The following is a 25,725-nucleotide window of genomic DNA, read 5'->3' on the forward strand; positions in this document are numbered from 1 at the left end:
GTACTTCCTCGCCCTTCTCTCTAGCCGGAGACCAGCAAGCGGATGCTACATTAAACCATAGGCGCACCGCCGCACAGATTGAGCGGCTGACCTCGGTTGTGTCACATGTTCCTTTTTTGCTTCCCGTGCGGCGGCAGAGCTGAAGGAGGCGGCGGCGGCGGCGAGCAGCGGCTCTCTGAACAGCGAGAACCCTTACGCCACCATCAAAGACCTGCCCGGTTTGCCCTTCGGCCCCCCGGAGTGCAGCTACATGGAGATGAAGTCCTCCGTGCCCAGGGAGCGAGCGTACACCGTGGTCAGCACGCCGCCCTTCACCGCCGCCACGTTACGACGAGGTGAGCCCGCGTACCGACGCGCCGCGTTCATGCCTTTTTTTTTGTGTTCTTAACTTGCGTGAAATCTGTTTCTTTGTCATTATCACAAAAAAAACAAAAAGAAATCCAGGCACATTGTGCATTCCTGTGAGCCAAGGACACAAAGACTCAATATCTTAAAGTATGAAGAGGATGAATTTAGAGGAGATACGGGAGTACAAGTTATTTTAAGATTCACCACTGATGATTTTTCTTGATTAATTGTAATACTATCAAAGACTAACACAATTCATAGTTTACATTTGATTGAAAATACTGTAAATTCCCACAATATTGAAGCTGTGAGAAGGGAATGTTGTGCGATCAATCAATGGACTAATTGTTCCATAAACCCTGTCGGGTCAATGAGGGAAATCCTTTTGATCAGCATAACACTAATTAAGAGAGTGCGTCATCTTTCCCGTCCTCAATCAATCTCCAGCACGGAGAGCAGAGACTTCAAATTAATGTGAAAAACTCATTAAGTCTCCTCGTCAAACGTCGGCGTGGGATCTGTCCTCCGAAGGGACGAAGCCTGATAAATGAACAGCTGTTCACAGGGCCGACGGCCATCAGGGGAGAGGACGCGTCAACAAGGAGCCAGACTCATAAATCACGGTGGGACACATCCGAGGAACCGATCCTTAGTTTCGTGGAAATATCGGCTTGAAGTGAGAAAAAGTGGGAGAGAAAAATCTCTCCCCCCCTCCGTTAATAAGTGTTAGACTCCCTGCATTGGAAATGTAAGGGATTCTCATGTTGTCTTGTCTATTATTTGTCTTTGTGATTGTGAGGTTAAAAGCGTTGTTCTTCTCCCCCTCAGAGCGTCAGAGCTCCCTCGGCCACGCCCCCTACGAGGACCCCCAGAGCCACTACGACCTCCCCGTCAACAGCCACATCCCGGGACACTACGACCTGCCCCCTGTCCGCCGGCCCCCCTCCCCCAGGAGAACACCCCAGTGACAGCCACCGCCGACACCCCCCCCACGGACCATTTCAGGCCTGTGCAAACTTTTAGCCCCCCCCCTTACAAAGCACCGCCTAGGAGTCTGTCCTTCAGAGGAACTGTTTACTATATAACCCCCCCCTCCCCCAAGTCAACTCAACACTGCCTCTCTGTGGGCTTTAAGGGGTACTGGTCTCACCGTGACAGACTTGTCATCCAGGCTGCAGGGAGGGGGCCTTCAACTGCATCTACATCTCATGGGGGAAAACGAGCCGGGAGACTTGAGACTAAAAAGCAACGACTGGGGAGTTTTTACTCTGATGAACATTCTGCAATTGAAGTTTTTTTTTTTTTTTATACACGTGGGTATTTTTCTATTTCCGTTTGTATCAGGCAGCTTTAGATGAATTTATCACAGCTGGATTTCCTTTTGTGTTCATTGAAACTGAAAAAAGGTTAAGACCTTTTTAGAGGCGTTTGTTTTGTTCAGCTAGAGTCCTGCCAGTCTCCATCGGAGACATTAAACGCTTGTGATATTCAGGCGTCAGAAACCGGGTTGTTTCACCAACGTGCCAAAGAGGAATATTTTGATGCATATCACAGTCTGTTTGTTAGAACAAATGTGGCTCATATGAAACCTTTGTAAATATAGAAATGAATATATTATTCACAGTAAGGGGGGAAAAAAAAAACCTTCGTTTAAGGGGCTGGTGACCAAAGGTCGCACACATTTGCTCACCAATACACACAATCATGAACCATCAGATGTGGGATTACAAGCCACATCAGAGCAGCGTTACGAATGTCAAAGCAGTGACTTACAGCGGTTTAAGTCTTGTGTGGTATTTTAAAGGGACAGTTCACCCACAACAAAGAAATTTACTTTTAAACCTTTTTTCCCCATTTTGGTCAGTTTTGTGTAGCTTCTAAACAATTATAGAAATGTCAAAGCATTTTGTGTTTGATCAAATTAAGTGATTCCTTCAATTAGATGAGACGCTGTGTACCAGAGAGCATGTACATTGTGCTTTAAATAGCTTTGTGTAGAGTCAGCATTTTTTTTATGTACAACATATCTTTGAATGTAACGTGTGTATAATGTAAATAAAATCAGCTGCACTTTTTATCTGGTTTTCAATGACAAACTACAGGAGTCAGTGATTGAAAGAAAACCTTTTTTTACTCAGCATTATTTTAGAAAAAGTAACAACCATTCATTAGATCAACTCAATGGCTTTTACATGCAAACAGCATCATCAAAGACAATTCTTCAGGCAAACAGCAAATTTGGCCTTTAATACGGATGATTCCGTTAACCATTGCTTACATTTCCCAATTACATGCAGCAACCAGGTCTCAGTTACTCTCGTGAGATAAATACTAAATATTTTTTCAATTATAAATCTTTGGAGGTTATTTCTTTAACAGACTTTAAGGGATCAGAGTCAAAGTCAAACATCTTTTAATGCAAAAATTAAATAACCCAATGTGGCCCAAATACCATTGTATAAAGTAGAATACAAAAACGCTCACGTATCTCCTGTAAATGTTTTGCAAGGCGTTGGAGTATAAAGGACTTAAGCTGCCTACAGTACAAATCTACCTGCTGTGCATAGGACCCCAATTAAAGCAGCGCATTAAACCAAAAATTATGTATAAAAACCCACAATCTCATTCGGATCCCCCAAAAAAGACGCACACAAAAAACAAACAAAAAAAAAAAAACACACACACTTTGTGTTTTTAGGAGCAACACAAATCAAACGGCAGAAGTGCAGCGATTGTTGTTTTCGGTCCTCCTGAAGACACATTGACGTGTGTCTGGAGATAAGAGCTTCTTAGAAGGTTTCCAAAACAACAACAGCTACACCAGCTCTCTCCTGTTTGAGTAAAGAGTCAAATCCTACAAATATATACTTCTAGAGTAAGGCACCAGTAGAGATTAGAAACTTACTGCTTATTGTGACATCTTTCGTTTGTAGAACATAAAACCAACCTTTCCAATCATGACTCAACACCTTTGGAGTTAATTAACAGGAAACATGTTTAGAGCTTAAACTGAGATAGGCATTTATAATCTTTATAACGTTCAACTTACCCGGTAAACAATTCCTTATTTCAGTAAATGTTCGTAGCAAAATAATCTGATAAAGAAAATAATGTTCGTCTAAAATGTTTTTTTTCTGTGCGCATCGTAGCAGCTCAAAGGTTTATCCTCATAAGAATGTTAGTCTAAGGCTTAAGGTGAAAAAAAAAAAGTATCTGCTGAACACCCTGAGCTTGAATCACTTTGGCTTCTTCCACAACGTAGTTTGAGAACAAAACAATTACATGCATTTAATAAAATAAAGTATATTTAGATTAATGTCGACAGCATCTTGATTATAGATTTGAGGAGTTTGATGAGCGTTAAACATGATTAATGTTCCCGTTTCTACGGCTGAGGAGACTCGTTGTGTCCATTAAACACAAAACCTCGGCTCAGATTGAAGCACACGTCAGTGGAGCGGTGTGTGTGTGTGTGTGTGTGTGTGTGTGTGTGTGTGTGTGTGCAGGAAGAGCTGGACAAGCAATAACATAACTGAATATAAAGCTAAATATGAAAGTCCTGTGCCCGTTACCCAAAATAACTCAAAGCAATGCAAAATAATCAGAACACAGAAAAAGACGATACGAGAACGTAAAAAAAATGTGAAAAAATAAAGACAAACAACCCAAAAGGGAAAAGGATGCTTGTCCTTCGCAGGCTGCAGGTTCAGGTTTTACATGACGGAGCAGTTCTCCGGTTTGATTCGGCCCTGAAAGAGGAAGTGACACGTGTTAAAAACATGGACTAGTGGACATGGGGGGGGGGGGGGGGGGGGAGACTTGTAGGCAGTGAGGAGCTCATCCTGGGCAGTTACATGACTGTACCTGTCTGGGCTCATTGGTCCCCATGAAGGAGGAATGTCCCACGAGGCCCTCGGGGACCCCCCCGCTGCTGCAGACGCCCGAGCGGTCCGCCGTCTGCCCGCACGAGTCGCAGACCACCGTGCGGCTCCGGAGGTTGTACTCGTTGTCTCCGCCACTCGTGCTGTGAGCTCCCTGCGGCGGGGGGACGGGAGGGAGGAGGGGGGAGGAGGGGGGACACACACACACAGAACAGAGTACTTGCCACTGCTGCTCAACTTGGGAAAGGCGACAGGAAGTGCCTCAACACAAGAGGAACTCACCATGTCGTTGTCGTCGTCATGGAACAGGGTGCGCGTCACTTTTCTCATGGCCATTTCCTGGTGGTTAATAAAAAAAAGGGACTAAATGTTTGAGTATTCATAGTTTAAAAAAGAAAAAAAAGAAAATGGGAGCGAGAAGGGAAAGGAGAATTCAGGTGAAGCCGCACCTCTCCGTTGGCGCTGATGAGGAAGGTCTGCATGAGGTCGCCGGTGCCCCAGGAGCTCTGGTTCTTCCACACCAGGTTGGAGGGGGGGCTGTGGGTTCCACCGCCGGAAGCCGCCCAGATCTGCAAAGGTCAGAGTTTGCAAGACAACTTTTAATAGCTTAAAAAACGGTTCATGACAAATTGACTTAAGTGGGTTGAGTTTTCTTAAATAAAATCATGTTTGTATTTATATCAGTACAAACAAAACAAAGGGACCAAAATAGACAGAAGTAGAAAAGTTGGTGTGACTTACAGTGACCGTGCCTCCGGCCTTCAGAATGAACTTAGGGGGAAACTTGTAGATGATGGGAGTCGTGCTACCGACTTGTCTCTTCACCTGCCAGTTGGCCAGAGATTGGTCCTGAGTGAGAGGAGGAAGAAAAGAGAGGAGGAGGACAGGAGCAAACGTTAAAAATGTGACAGATGAAGCATCAAACAACACTTTAGGTACAATATTAAAAACGTTTGCAAAATGGCGGCACCGACCTCATCGGCCTTGTTGCTGAGACGGATGAACTTGCCGTCCAGGTCCACCTCGTCCACCGTGATGCGGCCGCTGGCTGAGGCCTGCTGACTGATGCGAGTCTTGGTCACCGTGCCCCCCACCATGCTGGAGGTCTCGCTGTCGTTGTCATTGAGGCGGCGCTTCTTGCCGCTGGCCGTGCCGGAGGAGTTGCGGCTGCTGGACGCGGCGCCGCCGGCGGCGGCGGCGGCGGCGCTTTGGAGCAGGCGGCTGGTGTGGCTGTGAGCCGAGCCGGAGGAGTGGACGACGCGGCTGAGGTGGCCCGATCCGGAGGTCCTGGTCACTGTGACCTTGGCTGTAGGGCTGGGGGACAGACTCAGCCTGAAGGACAGGAGAGGAGCAGATGATGGATTCAGATTCAAGCAGTCACACGATCTCCTGTTCACCAACTGCCTCTAGACCCAACGCTTTAGCTTCTGTAAAACCCTCACCTCTCCTCCTCTCCCTCCAGCAGCTTCCTGTACGCATTAATCTCCATGTCCAGGGCCAGTTTGATGTCCAGCAGCTCCTGGTACTCGTCCAGCTGCAGCAGCAGCCGCGCTCGGATATCGGCCATCTCCCGCTCTTTATCCTCCAGCCGCCGCCGCATCATGTCCCGCTCCCGCGACAGAGCCTCCTCCAGCTCCCGCACCTTGGACTCGCTGGCCGCCAGCTGGTCAAAGAGACCACGCACACAGGGTTTCAGTCAAATAAGACCAGTTAAACGCTGCAGGTCTGCTCCACGTGTCTGGTGAACCTCGACGGTAATCAATGACGCTCGATCAGCCGCCCAGCAGGCTGTGTGTGTGTGTGTGTGTGTGTGTGCGCACGCACCTGTTTCTGCAACAGGCTGAGCTGGCTCGACATGCCCTCCACTCGCACACGGGTCTGCTGCAGCTCTTCGTGAGCGGCTCCCACCATGTGGCTGTTCCTGTCCGCCGAATGACGAGCGTTCTCCAGCTGAACAGAAGATCAAGTCCCGCAAAATGAACGTGATCCGCGCGTGTACATCCACATTTCACCGGTCCAAATACAGATTATTGTGTGTCCGCTGTGTTTCAAGCCACGGCCACGAGAAATATTTTCTCTTTAGTTATTTCTCACAACGCACTGATTATGGCTGTTGATATAATTCACCTCCCTTGTGATCTAGAATGATGTATGCAATGCACTTAGAGTTTAAAAAGCATGTTAATCAATACGCATCCCCTCAGCTGTGGCTGTTTGCAGAATCAAAGCATCTAAACGCAAGGCTGATCTGCACAGCAGCCTCCACTCAGGGCCTCTAGGTGGCAGCAGAGCGCCGTCTGGATGCAGCAGCATCCAGACTCACCTTAGAGTTGTAGGTCTTCTCCACCTCCTCCTTGTAGAGGCGGACCTGCTCCTCCTGTTGGGCTCTCATCTCCACCAGAGCGGCGGCCAGCTTGCTCTCAAATTCCAGCCGCTGCCCGCCGTCAAGCTCCACCACGTGAGACTCGAAGCGGCGCCTGGACTCGCGCAGCTCCTGGAGGCAGAGGATAGGGATCATTTCCTTGGATTCTCGTGAATAATGCGACTAGGAATCGTGTCTAATAGACGCTAGTCCGACTTTGTCAATTTATTATTTGGGCGACAATTTGTATTGACATTTGGTTCATTTTCGAGCACTATAAAACAAATTAAAAGACCTGCAGAAACCAGTTAGTCAATAAACTTAATTGCATTGATTAGTTAGTAGCTGTGCAGTAATTACTTGTTTACATGTGCAGAGCTTCAGCTACTCTGGTGACCTTTAAACAAACTCCTAATCAATACGTTTATATTTGTAAAAGAACCAAATCTGATGCCTGTTTAGGTAAGAACATGACTTCGACCAGAGCATTCTATAAAGGGACTTAATTATTAGAGAGAAAATAAAGCTAATCAATTAAATACTATTTGTGTGGAAAGGAGTTTGAATAAAAGGGAAAAGCAAAAGACATTTCTGAGGAGAACATGCAAAACAAACTAGGAGGATGTTGGAAGAGAATCAATATGTTGTGGAAGAGATGAAAAGGGGCACAGCTGAACAGAAATAGAAGGGTTCAGGTGAAGAGTAGAAACCTCGTTGGAGATGTTCTTCTGGAACTCCAGCTCCTCCTTCACGGTCTGCAGGCGGTTCTCTGCGTCCACTCTCCTCAGCATCTCATCCTGCAGCTGCCTCTTGGCATCGGCTAAGCTACCTTCCAACTGGGAGGAAGCGAGAGAAAAGAAAAAAAAAAGGTTATCAAACACAGCTCGAGGTGTAGTCCGGGCTTTCTGTAGTGTCAGAGTGTGGCCAGTAGGTGGCGCAGGGCCACAGCGGCATATACATCAGTCCTGAAGTAAACTTCATTGATAAATCAAACCGCAGAGAATGCAACTTCATTCATCGGCGACTGCCCGCTGTCGTCCACGGCAACGTCACTACGGACTGCTTTTTCTGACAGGTCACTTTGTTTCATTTGAAGCAGAAATTGTTTTCGGTTCAGTTTAGCGCGACGTTTAACGCGTAAGACGTCCCCCAAAAATGCTGAAATCATCCTGACATGACGCAACAGGAGTATAGACAAACGTGCTTTCTGACCCCGCTGGTATTGTACGACGGCGCGCGTTACCTTGGCCAGCTGCGCCTTGAGCTCCTTCAGCTCCGCCTCCAGGGTCCGCTTCTCCGCCATGGCGGTGGAGAGGGAAGCATCTTTAGAGTTCAGCAGGGCCTCCAGGTCCCTCAGCCTGATCAGAGCCGCCTCCAGGTCAGACTCCTTCTTGCTGTTCCTGGAAAGAAAAACGAGACGGACGAGGCGTGCGCGTCAGTCTGTTGTCCCTTCAGCGCCGCGGGTCATGGCCTCTTTATTCAGACTCCCGTTAAGGCTGATCAATGTTTGCCAAAGGCCATTGGACCCAAGATCACCCGCTTCCCTAATTTTTTAAAATGTCCTTCTAATAAGTTATTTATCTTCAAATCGCTGTGAAGGTGCATATTAAAATAAAGCCACATGTTATTTATGCACAAAGGTTTACTTTAAATAGTCCACCCCTGCAAATTAGGACATTGGGTTTCAAGCCTGCAGAGGGAATATTAATACTTCTGAGAACACGTTCCTTTATGTCTACCAGGAGTGAAACTTGAGAAGCGCCGGGGAGCCGAGCCGCAGCGACACAAGCCGCCATTGTACCGAGCCCAGCAGTTGTTGTGACCAACTGAACTCACATCCACGTACTGCTATCAGCCTCCTAAACAGGAGCCCAGTGACGCGTGTCTCTCTCTCTCTCTCCAGGGAACCATCCTTGGGTAGAGAGAGACTGCACATTTGTTGCGCATGTGTGTGTGTAACTTTTGCAGCTGTGGGTTGGAAGGAAAGTTACTTGGATACAGCCATGGAAAAACAATAAATACGAGAGAGAGAGAGAGAGTCAGCAGTATGGGTGGCTCATGCAGAGTCGTAGAGGAAATGAGTTCCCTCTCATTCTACTCGGCCATCTAGGCCAGTCTTCATTGTCTCTAATAACGGCCATCTGCTGGGGGGGGGGGGGGGGGGGGGATGGCTGCTCACACAGACCTCGGAGCTCCGCTGGGACAGAGTTACTCCACAGCGGATTGACCATTAACAAGAACCGTCACAATGCCTCAGGAGGTGCAACGGTCATTCATGGGTGCAGGGTAGTGAAAGTAAGCTCATTAATAAAGGGGAGCTGCAGAGGAGCTTAAAACGTGCGATTCTGCATCCTGAGAAGAGCACCAAGGGAAGGAAAGCAGGGCGACGCTTTTGTTCACCAAGTCTTCCATGTCCAGAAAACAAAAAAAAAAAGAATTCTAAAATCAAGTCCAGAGCATATCCGTGATGCTTTACAGATGTGTGAAGGGGTGATTACAAAAGAGCCTCCGAGAGCGCCCGTTGTTCAGCTTTAAATGTAAAAAAGAAGCTCAATGGGGTGAGTGGGTCCAAAGCAAATAACCATCACGTGAGTGTACCTAGTAAACTAGCAAATAAAGTCTCTGTCGACCAATATAAATGTATTCCCTACTAGTTCAAATACAGTTTATTTACCATTTATCCTCTGGTTGAACAAGGTTTAGATTCATCATTATGGACATTTTATTTTATGGACAGGATGCCAGTCATTGTGCTGTTCAGTTGCATCATTTTTTCAACCCCATTTGTATCCGCGATAAGTAAATAAATGTTTTTTACAGCAAGACGACAAAAATAAATGTTTCCAGTCAACATACTGGTAAAGTAACTCAAGAATGTGACTTTACAGCCACGGTGTGCGAGTACTTGAGATGTGTATCAGCAGTGGACAGAAAGAGCCTCGGTTCTTACCAACACTTGAGCCGACTGTGGCCCCCAATGAACACGTCAACACAGATTAGCAACCACGCTGAAGTGAAATATGGTTAGTGCTGTAAAAATATTCAAGTGAATTTATCAACTTTACGGTTTAATTACCTCTGGTCTTCGTTAACTCGCTGTGAAGAAAACTCATTTTCTAAAAAGGCAGAGGATACTGTGGAACATTTTAAATTCACAGCAACGCTGCCAATTAAGTAATTACAGACCGTAATAATAAACCCAAACAGCTCGGAGACAAAGCGAGACGTGTTCGCTTTCACTTAAATACAGTCTAAATGCATTAGTGATGTGTATGTTTACGACTTGAGGTAAACATTACATTAAACTATTCAGGCTAAATATTTTAACAGTATGATTGAACACAAAAAATTAGATAGAAAAGGGAATTTTAGAAAAGTTGTAATGAGGGAGAAACCTCTCTGGTTCTGGAAAGGGAAGCAAACAAAGTGCCTTAAAGCTGCGTTCCCTCTTCTGACCACCAGGGGGCGACTTCTTGGATTGCAAAAAGATTGTAAGAAAAAATTACTTCTATTAGATGTTTATCGCCTTAATCACCAGCTTAAAGTCTGCAGATGCAAGATGTTCATCCAGTAAATTATGGATGGATTTAATGTAAAATAATTGCTACAGAAGGGTGTGTCTTACTTGTGATTGACAGCTCTCTACCGGCCCTGTGGGGAGTCCATGTTTTCGTTTTAGACCTTGAACAGTTTCCAGTTGGAGTTTCAAATCAATCGAAACGGCTTTCAAACATTTTACATAAAAAAACCTCTCGTTGTGCCGAAGGCAAAAGGTCAGACCGCCCCCCCGAAATCACGAGGCTTCACCCCCTCAGGAGCGACACACACACACACACACAGCGGGGGGGGGGGGGGGGTTAGTAAAGAGTTTTACATGTTTGGTTCAAATAATATGTGTCCCAATACCAAATCACTTTATTTTAAGGCTTATGTCGAGAAGAGCAATGTGAGGTTCTGCAAAATAAAAAACGGATCAGCTGACCAGGCTTAAAACGCTGCAGTCCAAATTTGGGGGGAGGATTCATATGACAAGTCGCTCAGATAGGAATTAATTTATTTTAACAGTGACCTAAAAAAACGGTCATGATTAATAACTGAAATGTGCACAATAAACAAATTTGAGTCAATATTTACATTTCGAATGCAAATATAAAATGCAAAAACTATCCACTGCCAGGACAACCAGTGCAGTTTGGACTCCTCACCAAAGCACAGATCTTCTTAAGATCCAACGTGGTTCACGACAACAGCGACCGCTGGCTTCGGTTTTGAACTGTGCACCAGGGAGCGGCGCGATGGTGTGCACCACCCCCACGGGCCCCCTGCACGTCGGCTTAACCAAAACGGGCCGTGGCTTCTGACTGCAGACGGCAGCGCGTTGGAAAAGCTCGTCAGTGGACGTGTCGGCGTTTCTCCGTGTGGGCGGATTTGTGCACGTTTCCAGTCGGTTCCGCGCTGCGGGGGAGAGTTGGCTGCAAAACCTGTGTGTTCCACCTTGTGGTTAAGTGCATGCGTGTACTGCATGTTCGAGTGTCCATACCGGTGCATCTGGTATGTTCATGTGCACGTGTTGCTCTTGTATATGATTTACATAATCCAGTGCAGGGAGAGTGTGTGTGTGTGTGTGTGGGCCATTTGCGTTGGACTACCCGTTTATATAAACCAGTTTGAAGAGCGTAATTAGAGGCCCCGGCATGAATACCCTCTGACTTCATGTTTACATTCGCTTCCATAAAAAGCCCCGCAGCACATGTGAGGAGTCTCTCTGCAGTTACTTCCCAAGAACCCCTCCATTAATATTTACAAAACAATACACAGTCGGCGGGAGACCAACGAGTACCGAGGGTGGCTGCGAGCCAACAGATGAGCAAACAATCGCATCACATTTGGGAAAATTAGAAAGATTAGGCCCCCCCCCGGCCCCCCCCAAAAAAACAGCCCGTTTCATCAAGACAAGGGAAATCTGCTGCAATTGTAAACAAGGCAGAGAACTTTGTGCCGGAAGAGCAGCACTGGTCCGTTTACATTCTGCTCTGAGAGGAGGAACTCAAACACTGAAAATGAGGTGTAATTTGGGAAGCGTAGACCACCTCATGCCTCCTCCCTCCCACACACACACACGTGAAATAATGCATAGATTACTGCTAAAGAGAAATGGAAAGGTTTCACACATCATTCCGCCCTTTTTAAGCAACAACATGAGAACTTTGAAACACATGTTGCTACAGAGCAAATTACACATCTTTGAGGCGCAGGCGAGTCAATGGACGACATGCGAGAAGAAGGAAAGAGGCAAAAAGAGAAAGAAAAAAAACAAAAAAAAAACCAGAGAATAATGGAGACGGGAAATGTGAGGAGGAGGAGGAGGAGGAGGAGGAATGTGTTGGCTCGGCGCCCGGCCTCTTGGATGACTCACAGCTATCTTTGTCAGTCCCAGAGAGGAGAAACGCTCCTCGTGGAGCGAGAGAGAGGAAAGAGACGCCACACACCCCGCCCCCTGTTCTGCTATGCCGTTGCTGTGGTAACCGAGGCCTTGTCGACAGGCCAGCTAGTATGCAGTTTCTAGCATGGTAGAATTACTAAAAATATTCAAAATACCTCCAATAGGAGGGTGCGGTTCCTTTTGTACTCCCCTTAAGGAAAGTAAATGCCATGATTTCTACGAGATGGCCGAATTACTGCAGCCACTTTGCAGGATGGATGCCTAGTAGTTAATTCAATTAAATATTTAGACATTTTAAAGCTATTGTGAAAATGCTGTTGACACAAAGAAAAGAAACCTAAGCCCTGCGGTGACGGAGCAGGCCCATGGTGGGGGTGCACGAGTCCGTCCTGAATATGGCTGCACAGTTCAAACAGAACACATCCCCTTCCTGGCCTCCACATACGTCTCTGCAGGCTTTGATGTAATCGCCTGACATCTCTGCTCCCGCCACAATATAATTAAGGGGGAATGGCAAATTTGTTTAATTCGTAATTTCCTTTGACATCTTTCCTGTAATGACGTCCTCCTCCGTCTGGATAATTCACAGTTCTCAGAATGACGAGTAGAATAGCGTAGCTTCTGGTTGTCCAAAGTGCAGCTTGCTCACATTTCCATTGTTTGAGGCGTCACAAATTAAATTCACCTTCTTTCGACTGGGACGACGGCAGAAACCACAGATACATTAGACCACAGCCGTGTGGCACCAGTTTGATTCGGGTTATCTTTTAAAAGAGGAAAGTTGACTCACATATTCCCATTTACAGAAAAAGCAGCAGCAGCAGCTGGGGATTGAGATACCTACATGCACACATGCACTCACAGACACACACACACACGCACACACACACACCAGCACCTGGGAGCTGCTGCTTTGTGCCATTTACCAGAGAGCAGCCCCCCCTGCAGCAGTCGGGGGTTCAGTGCTTTTCACACTGACACAGCTGGTGAGCTATAGAGGGAGGGGGGGGGGGGGGGGGGGGGGTAATAACCAATTCATCCCCTCGTTCAGTTCCTGTACTATTCAAACAATTCCTGACGTGCAGTAAAGTGTTGATCCACACACACACACACACACACAGGGTGGGGTTTCCTGATGACTCACAGCTAGAGACGAGGAAGAAAGAATAAAGGGTTATAGCTACAGTTCTAGCCCCCCCCCCCCCTTTCCCTTTTTCCATCCTCACCGCGTTAATTTTAGCCATTCACCGGAGCGGCTTTACGTAGAGAACACTGGAGGGAAAAGGTGACTAAGAGGAAGGCTGGTGAAAAACGGCGTTCTATAAACAAGCGGCGTGGGGGGGGCCCGAAGAGAGGAATCAGAAGGAGAAGAACAATCCCATGCCGGAGTAGTTTTAATACTTTGTTAATGAGCCTTTACAATAAAACACCTTCGTTGAAGCCAAACATTTTAATGTCACAATTAGTTGTTTTTTTTTTATTCGTTTTTTGAATAGTTTTGTAAATATCATCACGTTTCTTCGTTGCCCAAAGTGCAGCCCCCTCAGGTATCGAATCCCTTAACAAGCCGTGGCTCACATTCTCTCAGAGGAGGAATTTGTCTTCCGACAGAAACAAGAAGCCACAGCAGACTTTGAGACGTGATCCACACAACTCACGGGACTCATTTCAAATACCAGCTTCTTTCTGTAATAGGATCCAAATCATTTCAATTGTTCGGAAAAAGAAAAAAACATGAACCTATGACATAGTTTCATTGACTTCCCTTTGCGAAAATACTCGTGGCTGGACTCTAACTATTTAAATGCCGTGTTCTAGACCATTTAAAAACAGAATCCAGGGTTCTTCACGAATAACTGCAACAACTCAAATGCAACCGGCGATTGAAGCTGCCGACCCAGTTTCAGTCCACGTAGTAACCAACGTTTCAGCAGGGATTTGAACGGATGAACTTTGACCCGTTCTGGCGGCTGCATGTAACCTTCGACACGCCGCCCGCTGCACAGGCGCCCGAGTCCATGCACACAATAAAGATAAGCAGAGCTGGGAGGCTCCTCAAGTTCAGCCCCAGCCCAAAAAAAATAAAAACCATACAGGCTGGCACATGACTGTCTCCTGTGTGTCTTCAGCGGCGAGGACACAATAACAGGGATTGTTCGTGTATCTGCGTGCGAGAAAACACCAGAAAACCACAGCTTTAAGGAGGGGGGGGGGGGGGGGGGTAGGGGGCTTCTGTGTTTAAGCCGTCTCCAAAGCAAAGTTTGTCGACTGCAAAAGAACCACGTGTTGCCTCGTTGGACCATTTGCATTCGTTGCTATTAGTTCCTCAAACAGTCAGTCAGTCAAGCAGGGATGAAAGGACAGGCGCGTCACCAACAGACACATGAAACCCCCTTTGTTCCTCCCTCCGGGATTCGGTGATGATTCACCAGAGAGCAGGCGCCAGCCCCCCGTGTGCGTTCATAAGCTTCAATCTACTGGTTCTGAACCAGATTACAGGCCTGATTAGGAGAAGAGGTGGAATCGCTTTCGCATTCCTAATTAATTGTCACAAGAGCGCAGTTGAAGACGGGATCAACAGGAAAGAAATATATTTATATCAGATAACCGGTTGAGCTGCATTGGCCCCACATTGCTGCTTTAAGTATACGACGTGATCTCGCTGCCAGAAGCGATTATTCGTTAGAGAGAGAACACAATGTGACGCAGCACTTTGTGATCGTTAGGAGTTTTCCATTTGTCTCCCCGGTGCGTCGCCTCACTCAAGCCGCACGGAGACAACGGCAGAGCCTCGCCTGCACCGAGTTACAATGAACAAAGAGCTAAAAACAAAAAAAACATGTGGACTTTATGGGGCTGTGACGGGCTTGAGCTTTTTCCAGCAGAGTAGAACCATACTTGCGGTTGTGGGACTAGCTCGGCGATGTGTGGGGGGGGGGGGGGCATCGCACGCACTTGGCATTGAATACAGAGGAGAAACAGGAGGACGGCCCGACGGATCCGAGGAACAAAGAGTAACGAGCAGTTAGCCGCACACGGGGGGCAGAGAGGTGGCAGGTAAACTGGTGCAGGTGAGCTGCAAAACGCTGGAAAAAGCCTTTGTTGACTTTCCTGCGATTGTCTGGATGCTGCCACTGTGTTCTCCCCCCCCCCCCCCCCCAGTCCTCCCCATCCGGCTACAAGCAACAGAAACATGCAAACTATGTCCCAAGTACTTTGAGTCAGAGTGTGTGTGGGTGTGTAAGAATCATTAATTTAGTTGGGGGGGGGGGGGGGGGGGGGTGTAACAAAAGCGGTGCAACACTCAGCTTTACTCAACTCAAGATGACATATTAAACTAGTCAGCCTTTCAGAATACTACATGGGGAGTGATGAGGAAGAGTACAACACCTAATGCAGAACATCTTTCAAAAGGTGAAAGACCAACTAGATAGGAATGAGGGAGTGTTTACGTTCCAGCTCTATCCCCAAAAGGGCTGGTTTTTGGGCAGAAAGAGCACCAAAAAAAAAAAAAAAAAGATGAAAGGGGAGAGCAAGGGAGAGTCTGGAGTTCCACCATGTTAAAGTGATTTAGTCTGTAATCGCGGTCCATGTGCGAGTGAGTCATTGTGGGCTTGGCCGACTCTGAAGGTTCTATGGAAACTCAACTAATTCTCCATCACACACACACAAGTCCAACTCTCATTACTCGATCAGTAATAAAGCGAGCAGAGACGGGTCCATTCATCAGCCATCAGCACATTTACAGGCCCGGCCATCTGTTTTCCATTGCAGAGTATTCTGCTAGCAACACAGAAGAAAGGCACCACTTTTCATTGCAGGATTTGTAGCAATGAAACAAAAACAGTAACTGTGTGCGTATATATATATATATATATATATATATATATATATATATATATATATATATATATATATATATATATATATATATATATATGTGTATATAATTTCATGAAATTAATCTAAGTTGCAACATGCAATAATAAAATCTGCGCCATAAAAAGTTCAGTAAATAGGAATTTTTCATACGATTATTTGCATCTATTGGGGTTTTGTACTGCTGCAAAGTGAATAATCCCAGAAGACAACCTTTAAAAACAATTCTGTTTATTATTATTATTATATTAAAAAGGTTCATCTAAATGAATCACTGCTTGGAACCTCAGGGACAAGGGTGCCAAGCGGGAAAAATATCCCCCCCTCAAAAAAAATATTACGGCATCACCTAAAGATAATTCAGGCTAAATGATTTACTCCTCTTTTGTAGTTGTTGAACGTGAAGCACGTCTTCCACCTCTCTCTCTCTCCAGTCTGACTCTGTGTGACGGGACACTGTCGGCCCACAAGCGGAGCTCATCGTGGGGGGGGGGGGGGGGGGGGACACGGGGGTTTCCCTCCGTCCCCATCACCTAGGGGAGCAGACCGGAAGAGACGCGCCGACAGACTGCGCGAGGAGCGCTGCAGCAGCTGCAGTCGGTGGCGGACGTGGCGGCTGGCGTCGTGCGCGGCTCGGAGGCCGCGTACACTCACGGGGAATTAAAAACGCATTGTCCATTTAATGAGTTCTGTCTCCTCGCGTGACGAGCCAAAGCGACTCCTGCGAATGGGGTCCATTGCTTATGGAGGGCTGAAGGATAAAAAGATGTTTTCCAACTGCAGCTGGCTTTGTGTTACGGTGATGGAGTCAATTGTGAATAAAGTTGTCGGACTAAGACAGTCTGCATTGGAAGAGAAATTTCTGTCCCGGTGGGTGTTTGACATTCAAACAATGATTCGCAGGGTTTAAAAAGAACCATGCAAGCCTAATTTATCATCCCACTAAGTACTCTGACCCAACAGCAGCTTATTACAGTCATACATTTTTTTTTCTGCATAATTAGTCTTTCAGATGTTGGAGAAAGGTGCTGCATATTGTGCTGTATAGTTTTGACTGAAGCTCCAACATACTCACATTTTATCTGCTGCACTGCAGAATATTCATATGATCCTTTTTGTGAATATTAATTGGGAGCTTTTTGATAATGAGATCACCTCTTAAGTCTTAGAAAATGACAGATAGACTCAGCTTAAAAATGTCAAGAGGTTTTTTTTGTCCTGATTGCAGTATATTTAATCTCTTTGGGGGTTTCGGACCAGCAATTTGAAAACTTCTTGAGGTTTAGAGACGTGTAGTTAACATTTTTCCTTTTTTGAGCAAGTGAAGCATTTAAAAGAACCCTGCAGATAAAACAATGGTGAAAGTTATTCGTTTGACTTCTATGTTTCATGGCGATGAATTTTATTATTTTGAAATTCCTTACTTTCGCCAAACGAATTTCCTTTTTGGGACGATGACAGATGCAATAGCAGCGTGGTTATGTAATGCGTTGCTTCAGAGACGTATTTAAAGTTCCCCTGGAGTTAAATATATGAATATATGATATCGGTGAAACTCAAGCTGTGACTTATATATTAGACCACTTTTTATGACCTCAGCACCGTTACGTTCTCTCCCGCCTCACCGGCTTCAGGTTTCTCACCAGGACAAATGTCGGCTGAAAATAAGATTTTGTTCATCTCATTGTGAGCGTTTGTCAGCGAGGTCCTTTCCTTTCTATCTTAAAAACTCTACTCGGGACAACACAAAATATACAAGTTAGGAAGTAAAACAAGGTTAGAGTATAGCTTTACATCTACATTGGAAGTGTACAGTAGGTGATGACACAAAGTGAACTGGGGGATGATGACGAGCGACGATGAAGACACTTGTGCGATAGAAAGGAAACGGTAAAAGCTTGAAGATAATAGCACTTCCTGCTGTGCTCCCCGATAGTCTGCTTCAACATTTAAGCACAATGTCTTCATTTAATTCTGTGCCCGGACACGTTTCACCACATTAAAAACATTGTACAAACAGTCTGGAAGTGTCTGCGAGCTCCGTCTGCCGCCACACCCTGAAGCTCTCTTGTGCCCGCAGGTGAGTCAGAAGCTTATGTACCTTTACACTCAAGTCCTATCAGGCACCAAGAGGAGCAGTTCAAGGTTTAATGTCAATGAAAGAGGGCCTCTGCTGATTCTAGACAGCGTGTGAAGCCGGAACAACAAAACGCACACACGGGGCACAAATTATACTAAATTAGTGGATTACTTACTAATAATTGAATTAAACAACAATCAGTGAGGCTAATGCGTCCCGAGGTTAGACTCACTGTTCGAGTGCTGAAGGAGAGATGAGGCTGAACGGGGTCCCGTCGGATTCATTCTACTACTCCACCCACACCGAGGGACCTGCCCCCCTCTGCTCCCGCTCCCAATTCTGCACCAGCCGAATAGTGCCGTAAGGGAGAATGCTTGGCATTGTGGCCCAGCAGCTTGAGGGGTGTGTGTGTGTGTGTGTGTGTGTGGGGGGAGGGGGGGGGGGGGGGGGGTTGTTTGGAGCATGTGTTCCCAGTAGTAGTCATGCACACACAGACTACCCTGCACCGTCATGCCTCTGGGCTAAACGGGTCAGCCGAGCTCCCCGAAGGCCCCACCGGTTGCCGTGAGTCCTGTCTAACAGAGGGGGGGAGGGGGGGGGGGGGATTAGGGTGTATTGTGCCGCACCTGAGGCTCGGTGCGTCCCGGCACGGCTTGTATTAATAACCCGGACTTCCCGTTACAGGGAGTCGGCTGTCGGCCCGTGAAATAAAAACTCTGAGTCACCACCCTGTCACATGACAGCGCCATGGCAACCGGACACCAAACACACCGGCTAAAATGACAGATAAAGCCAGTCCCGGCTGGATGGGGGGGATGGGGGGGGAGTGGGGGTTCTTTCCACCGCCCGATGCGTCAAGAGAGCTGCTTTCTTTAGAAAACAACATTGCTGGGGGAGCCAGTGGTGCTTCTCCTGCCAAGTAGCTGGAGAGTACAAAAGGCATGTGAGAAGGCAGAAGGGGGGGAAGGGGGGGGGGGTGTTGTGGAAGGGAGTGGAAAATTCAATAATTCTGTTCTCCTCACATTGAGCGCGCGAACACACACAGGCGATTGTAGAGCTCAGGACGACAAACGTGAGCAGCATTAAAGACAGAATTTTTACATCCGTATTTATTTTTCCACACAGAACTGAGCCAAAGCCTCGTAGTTCAGATCAATCTCATTGAATAATAATGACACAAAGGTGCGTATGGGGGAGGGGGAGGGGGGGGGGGGGGGGTTCCCCATGTAAACACACACACGTTGTACACAATTTGGTTTTGGTATGTTTCTCATAAAAAGAATTTTTCCTGAATGTTTCCACGTGAATAAATGTACTTTCCATTCAGTACATGTTCTCAGATCCCGTTTGCTATGACGACGACTCGTTGACTCAAAAGGAAAAGTAATGACAATCGCACGTTGATAACACCTGAAGTTAATCATTCACTACATCACACCGTCGGTGCACCGGGTCAACTTCTATGGAATTGCATTTCCTGTTGAATTATTAACTTGTCTTAGCTGTACTGGCGTTTCTTTTTTTTTTTGTGGGTTACTACAATCGAGTATGCATTTTTGAGTTGGGGCCAAACTTTACTGACCCAACTCCATCAAAAAGGGCCCCAGGTGTGAATTGTGAGGCGTGTTATCGCACGCAGCTCCGCGCAGGGCGGCCTTGGCGCGGCGGGCTGAGTGTTCAGAACGGTACGCCCTGCCTCGGCTCGAGGCGTGTCAGACACGACCCAAAACGACGAGTCAAACGGACGTAACCACCAGGAATGCGGTCTACAGCGCTAATGGGTACTGTGGCTCAACATTCTATGCATTCCTGAATCCGTTGTACTGAGAAACAGGTGTGAACAAGGGGCAATAAATTACAACTTTCCGTTTCATGTGGCAGTTGCTTTGACTGCAGCGCTGCGTCAAAGTTAAACTCGACGTGACAAAGCGGGAATGCGTTTCCGTAAAGTGCAGTGTGTACTTTGTGCCTACAACAACAAACCCTACTATAACCACGCCACTCCCTCTCAAGCTCCTCCCCCTACCTGGCTTTTAGGTCCTTGTGCTCCTCCTTCAGCTTGCTGAACTCCAGCTGCATGCGCGCCCGCTCCTTGGCCACCTGGTCCAGCGTCTTGCGGGCGTCGGCCAGCTCCGCCTCGTAGGCCGCCTTCACGCCGGACACGTCGCGGGTGGTCGAGGTCTCCCACTCGGTGATGCGCATCCGCAGTCCGGCGTTCTCCGACTCCAGGGAGCGCACCTTGTCGATGTAGACCGCCAGCCGGTCGTTGAGGTTGCACAGGTCCTCCTTCTCCTGCAGCCTGGTGATGCGGGTCGGGGAGGCGGTGGCGCTGCGCCCGCTGCGTTTCTGGCTCGGGGTTTCCATGGTAATGATGGCTCGGCAAGAGGCGAAAATTGGGGGTGGGAGCGGTGAGGGCGGCGCGGGGGGGGGAGGGTCTCAGTCACTGGCTGTGGGGGAAGAGGGAAGAAGAGTTGATGAAAACGACACTATTTAGGATTTTTATTAGAAAACATTTCCCTCCTCCGCTTCCCACAAACGCTTTGAGGGAAAAATGGAGACAAACCACATGTTCGTCATCTTACGATACCAAAGCGTTGACTCATATCAACAAGTGCTGCTCAGTGTCCCGATAAGGACTTGTATACGCTTTGGGCAAGAGCTAGCAGGAGAATGAATGAAAGATCATCAGACATGCCAAACGTAAGCCAACATTTCGAGATGTAATTCCGCGAAAATAAATCACCTAATTTAACAGTTATTGGCGCCCCTTTGTCTTCTTTTATTACAGCAATTATGGACCAGGCCTTCGACAAGTTTGAAAAATGAATCAATATTGTTATCAGCTGCTCCTGTGGCGACACGTGTGGGACTTCCAAGCTGCACATTACGTCTCATCAGCCAGCCGCTCGCAACCAAACACCCATCCCTCATCCCCCGATCGGCGGGGACGCCGACTGCAATTTGGTCCAGCGGTGGGAGGACTCTGCGTTCCATCCCTCCAACCGCCCAGCGCCAAAAGTGCACTTCAGGACGCCCACGCCCATGTGGGTGTCTTTGGCGCACACATGAATGGACGCGATGCGTGCACACGCCCACAGGAGAGAACCCGCACAAGTGCTCTAATGTGGCCTAATCCTGAATAAATGCAGCATCCACTTACGCTGCCAGAGTGTGGCGAGCGTCAACAGGTGCCGCCTGATGCTCAAAGCGCTCTGCGGTCGGTGGAGCGGGCTGAAACTTTTAAAGTCACTCCCTGACAAAATTAAAAACCAAACTCTGGCTAAAGTTAAATAAAGTAACATTAGTCCTCACAGGGAGACAGAAATCTGAACCTTACCTTGTCTGTGTGTGGGAACCTCGCGACTTCAGCCTGCTGAGGGAACTAAAAAAGGGAGTACAAGGCCTGGCTAGAAGTTTGTTGTGTGTTAACATACCCCAGAGGAGTCGAGAAGAGGATCCGTTGAATAATGCAGCCTTGCGCTCTCTCTCTCTCTCCCTCCCTCTCCGCTGGTGGGTGTGTGTGTGCTCCTTTGGCTCGTGCCCTGAACTGCTCTCAGAGCTGTCGCTCAGCGCACATGTACCTACTGCTGAAGAGGGAGAAAAAGGGGGCGGGAGTGCACGAGAGGGAAGGGTGGGGCTGTGAGGAGGAGTCAGGCCAGACTGCTTGTGTGTACACACACACACACACACACACAAATCTCCCCCACCCCTCCTCCCTCCCTTCTCATTCCTCTCAGACAGACTGACCTCAGCCACTGGTGCAAGTGGTCTGTCGATAAAACGCAGCGACGCGGTGATAGCGAGCAGCTCCCGGGCGGGTGGAAGCGTGCGAATGAGAGGCTCTCGCCCTGCTGCTGTGAAGAATGCATTCTCTGCCCATTTATCTGGCTTGAAAAAATAAAAATAGTAAAATATTTTTAAAAAAGAGCCTTGACATCCGACTCCATTGTCGGCTGGGTGGCAGAAAGAAGCGCGACGACCTCGGCGCAGACAAACGGAGCATTGCGGGGCCGATCGGACACATCCAAAGCGGGGGAAATAGAACCTGTTCACAAGCTGGTCCCCTGAATCCAAAAGAGGGAAAAGTCCATACGTCTGTGGCGCTGAAGTCAGTTATGCAATAATTGCCACACGTCACCTTGAAAGTCTAAAAAGATCTGACACTCACTAACCAACTCGATTCTGGTCTTATATATCGTTCCCCTCTGGGTGGAGTTAAAATGGAGTCACGGGTCCATTCAGGTTCTGATGCAGGAGGAAAGACGTGTTTATGCATCTCCTCACCATGGAAATGGAGGTTAGCCTCCTCATCTGCGTGCGTGTCCACGCAAGTTTTCCAAAGGGCCAACGAGGGCCTCTGTTTTTGGGCGATGGGGCCGGCCTCCCGCTGGCCAAGGGAGTGTCCCGGCGTGGCTGTGGCCTTCCAGGGGAAAGGAGCGGTCAGGCTGTGAAGCGGCCTCTGAGTCACACGTTATACAAACAGCTCACTTGTTCACCTCCTCCCCCCCGTCTCCTCTGTCGCTGTCTTCAGCTCTCCATTTTGAAGTTTCTTTTGGTTTTCATGGAAGGGACACTGAGAAAAGAATGTGTCGCTGGCAGATACACGTCTCTTCAAGAAGCTTTTCCACTACTCTCCAAACATGTTGGCCTTTGTGTGTGTGTGTGTGTGTGTGTGTGCAATAGTCAAATCACATCACATTTGCATTCACACTGAAACAGGGAGGTTCGGGTAAGAAGCAGAAAGAACCTATAATGGACTTCCTGATTTGAAAGTGAATCAAACGGCGGGTGATTATTAATTAACATCATTAGAGTACACAATTTATGCCTGCTATGCCTAAATATTTGAGTTTGTGATTTCATTTTATTTTTGGGGGGGTTCAAGGGACTAGAAAAGCTAAAAACAGATTAGAGTACCGTCAAAGCAAATAACGAGGGAAAAGAATATAAAAAGGCATTCATTCATTTACTAAAAGAAAAATGGAAACTTCAAAAACAAAGTTTCCCTGAAATATATTTTTTATGTAGATCCAAGGAAGACCGTTTCTGTACTCTACTATTGGGCAAAAATTCCATTATAGTAACGTGGCGTAGTGGAAAACTGGACCTCTGCAAGTCCTCCGTTTTGGGCTCCTCTCCAAATACAAATGAATGTGCACGGCCCTTTGGGGAAGGTTTTGTTTTTCCGGCCTACGCGACGAAGAAGACCGACTTATCTGACAGTGAAAGAAAAGACACGTGTCTGAGACGTGGTGATGACGGAGACAACATGTTGCTAATAGTTAAGGCTTCTGCTAAAAAGGAGCAAAAGGCTCACGGCCAACACGAATTAGTTCAGGTTCAGGTTCATGGAGCCACCGCCTCAAACCACAAAAAGCGTTACAGGCCTGCGAGTTTGGCAAGTACGCTGCCATTTCCCATTGATTTGCAGCTCTACAAGCTCTATCAAGATCATAAAGGGTGAGGAGTACTCATGCCAGGACAAAGGTCGCCGTGGCCCGGGCGGCACCGCCGGGACACGTGAACCAGAAGCAGGACTCAGTGCAGCAGATGGTCCTGCTTCAGTGACCTTTAACTCAAAATAAAAAGTTCCTTGGAGTGACTTAAAGAAGCAGAGTCCAGTGGTGCAGCTCCATCTGTGGGCTCTCTGACTAGAATACCTTTGTGTGTGTGTGGGGCAAAGACATTTTATTTATATATAACAATAACCAATGAAGGCCGATGCATTGGGAGTCTCAGTCGGGGTCAGGTGAGCCACTTCCAGACGTCCCTCACCTCTCTCTCTCTCTCTCTCTCTCTCTCTCGCTCTCTCTGCCCTCGCAGCATTCCAAGCTGGCACAAAACAAACCAACTAAAAACCGGGCAGGGCCATTGTGCAACCGCACGGTTCCATTCCTCCCCGGTGAGCCTCTGACTGGCTGCTCCTGGCTGCCTGAGGATCTTTGCAGTGGAAGGGAGGCTCAGGTTGGCCGTGTGCAGCTATGAACCCTGAGGAACACTTTCTCTCTCTCCTCCTCCCCCCCCCCCTTTTTTTAGAGAGGTTTCTCTCGTGCATTGATTGGTTTTCCGATGTCGTTGCGACACAAAAGGAGACGCATTTGTTAATTTTTCGTCCGACAAACCGCCGCCGTCTGTTACTCAGAAGTCAACTGTGCTCGAGTTTCTTTGTGCCTCAGGAGGCCGCAGACTAAACCGTAAGGCTTTGATATCTCTGCTGCTCAGGAGGCTATTGTTAACGCAAAGCGCATTGATCAATAGCAAGAGTCAGATATGTTAGCGCATCTCGGTGCGATGAACAGGAGCCTGTTTTTCAGGCTTCGGCTTGTTTGCTTGTTCAAACAACAGCTCAATGTTGGTTTGATATTCTGTCCACGCCTCGAAACAACGTGGAAGCGCGCTCGCTTTGCTTAGCAGGCAAATTATTGTCAACGTGATCACGGCGGCCCTTCACTCGGCCCTCCGGCCCTCCGGAACGTGAGGTAAATAAGGCCGAGGCAGCGCAGCATCTTTGATGAGAGGCTCTTCAGGCTCGAGCGCGTCTAGACGTGTACAAAAACCCATGATGGAGGAAGTTCTTCTCGGGACTTCCATCAGGGAGCGAAGGTCCCAGGAGGAAACTGAGGAAACTGTTAACAGAGCAGAGTCCTCGGGAGGAATAATCCTCCATGTCATTGCGATCTGTGAAACCAAGTATTTCATTTACCTCAGTAAGTTCTTGTACTACACGTAAACATTGTTTACTGCACTCAAGTTTTACTTTTTGATAAACGTTTTCTTATTTAATTAAACAACATTTATTTTTTGTCTGCGTGCTTCTCCAGTTATTCGTGTTCACGCTTCCGGTGCTTAAAGTATCCAAAAGTACTCTTTGAAATCTTTTTACATGGAAGACCTTTACTCCTCCTTCTCCTCCTCCTCCCCCCCCCCCCCCCCCTCCGAGTCATCCACGAGCACAGAGGACGCTAAGCGCCCTCCACTGGCGGACCCCCTGAACGCCAACCTCTGCTAAGTGGGTGATACACACACACACACACACACACACACACACACACACACACACACACACACACACACACACACACACACACACACACACACACACACCCCACCCCACTTAGTGCACGAGTTAGTTCAGCGCCCCGTCTGCTCGTGCACTAACGGAAACGCACGCAAACACCCAACGTAAGTTCAGCGACATGTACACTTCGTGCAGTCTCACCGTCTCTTTTTGCAGTCGTTTGAGGCGCCTCGCGTCCTTTCCACGGTCACCGGTGACCTTTCAACACGTCCCCACGGGAGTGAATCATGGTGGTGTCCGCGGGGGCTTTGTTTTTCTCTCGGTAAAGGAAGAACTCCCTTTGAGTCGAGCGGCCACCTGCGAGTCCACACACTTGATTAGTCTGACGGTGTGTGCTAATTAGAATGCAGCCCGCGCGCGCCCCCCGGCGGCCACTGATGACGCGTCGGTCCGCGTGCTCGGGAGATCACAGCGAGATTATGTTGAGCCGGTGAAGGGGGCGCGGGGGAATAGGAAATATTACATCCATACATATGAAGATACATTTGTGTATTTATTTTAATTCATTTGTTATTTATTCATGTTTCACACACGTGGTTCGTGTGTACTTTCTAAGAGCTGTTGGTCATGTGACCGGTCCCGCCTTCCCACACCAGCAGAGAGATCCTCTCCTGAACCCATTAAACACTCCCGATACCTGTTATGGCGATATAC

The 25,725-nt window shown here is 47.6% G+C and overlaps 2 protein-coding genes across 2 annotated transcripts in view; one reads left to right on the forward strand and one right to left on the reverse strand.

Annotated features, from left to right (window-relative positions):
* Positions 1–2,423, forward strand: part of pear1 (platelet endothelial aggregation receptor 1) — a 34,487-nt gene extending 32,064 nt beyond the window's left edge. Inside the window, exons 22-23 of the mRNA XM_037454552.2 lie at positions 138–335; positions 1,177–2,423. Of these exons, the coding sequence (XP_037310449.1) occupies positions 138–335; positions 1,177–1,316 (338 nt within the window). The 3' untranslated portion in view covers positions 1,317–2,423. The remainder of the gene's footprint in view (positions 1–137; positions 336–1,176) is intronic.
* A 37-nt stretch (positions 2,424–2,460) lies between these two features.
* Positions 2,461–21,930, reverse strand: LOC119197881 (lamin-A-like). The gene is made up of 14 exons (XM_062565425.1): positions 21,741–21,930; positions 21,331–21,580; positions 20,020–20,440; positions 7,835–7,991; positions 7,302–7,427; positions 6,553–6,723; positions 6,054–6,179; positions 5,672–5,892; positions 5,204–5,561; positions 4,971–5,078; positions 4,679–4,798; positions 4,512–4,568; positions 4,213–4,383; positions 2,461–4,097 (listed from the first exon to the last, which is right to left on the reverse strand). Exons 3-14 carry the CDS (start codon positions 20,355–20,357, stop codon positions 4,062–4,064), a joined length of 1,989 nt encoding a protein of 662 aa, XP_062421409.1. The 5' UTR covers positions 20,358–20,440; positions 21,331–21,580; positions 21,741–21,930; the 3' UTR covers positions 2,461–4,061.
* Positions 21,931–25,725: the final 3,795 nt, after the last annotated feature.

The sequence above is a fragment of the Pungitius pungitius genome, chromosome 11 (genome assembly GCF_949316345.1).
Source record: "Pungitius pungitius chromosome 11, fPunPun2.1, whole genome shotgun sequence".
NCBI classification, from domain to species: domain Eukaryota; kingdom Metazoa; phylum Chordata; class Actinopteri; order Perciformes; family Gasterosteidae; genus Pungitius; species Pungitius pungitius.

Coding starts and splice junctions, on each gene's coding strand:
- LOC119197881 (XM_062565425.1), bottom strand. CDS start 20,357: ATGGAAACCCCGAGCCAGAAACGCAGCGGGCGCAGCGCCACCGCCTCC. Junction 4,384..4,511: donor ATGACGACGACAACGACATG/GTGAGTTCCTCT, acceptor CCCCCGCCGCAG/GGAGCTCACAGCACGAGTGG. Junction 4,098..4,212: donor GGACCAATGAGCCCAGACAG/GTACAGTCATGT, acceptor TTCCTCTTTCAG/GGCCGAATCAAACCGGAGAA.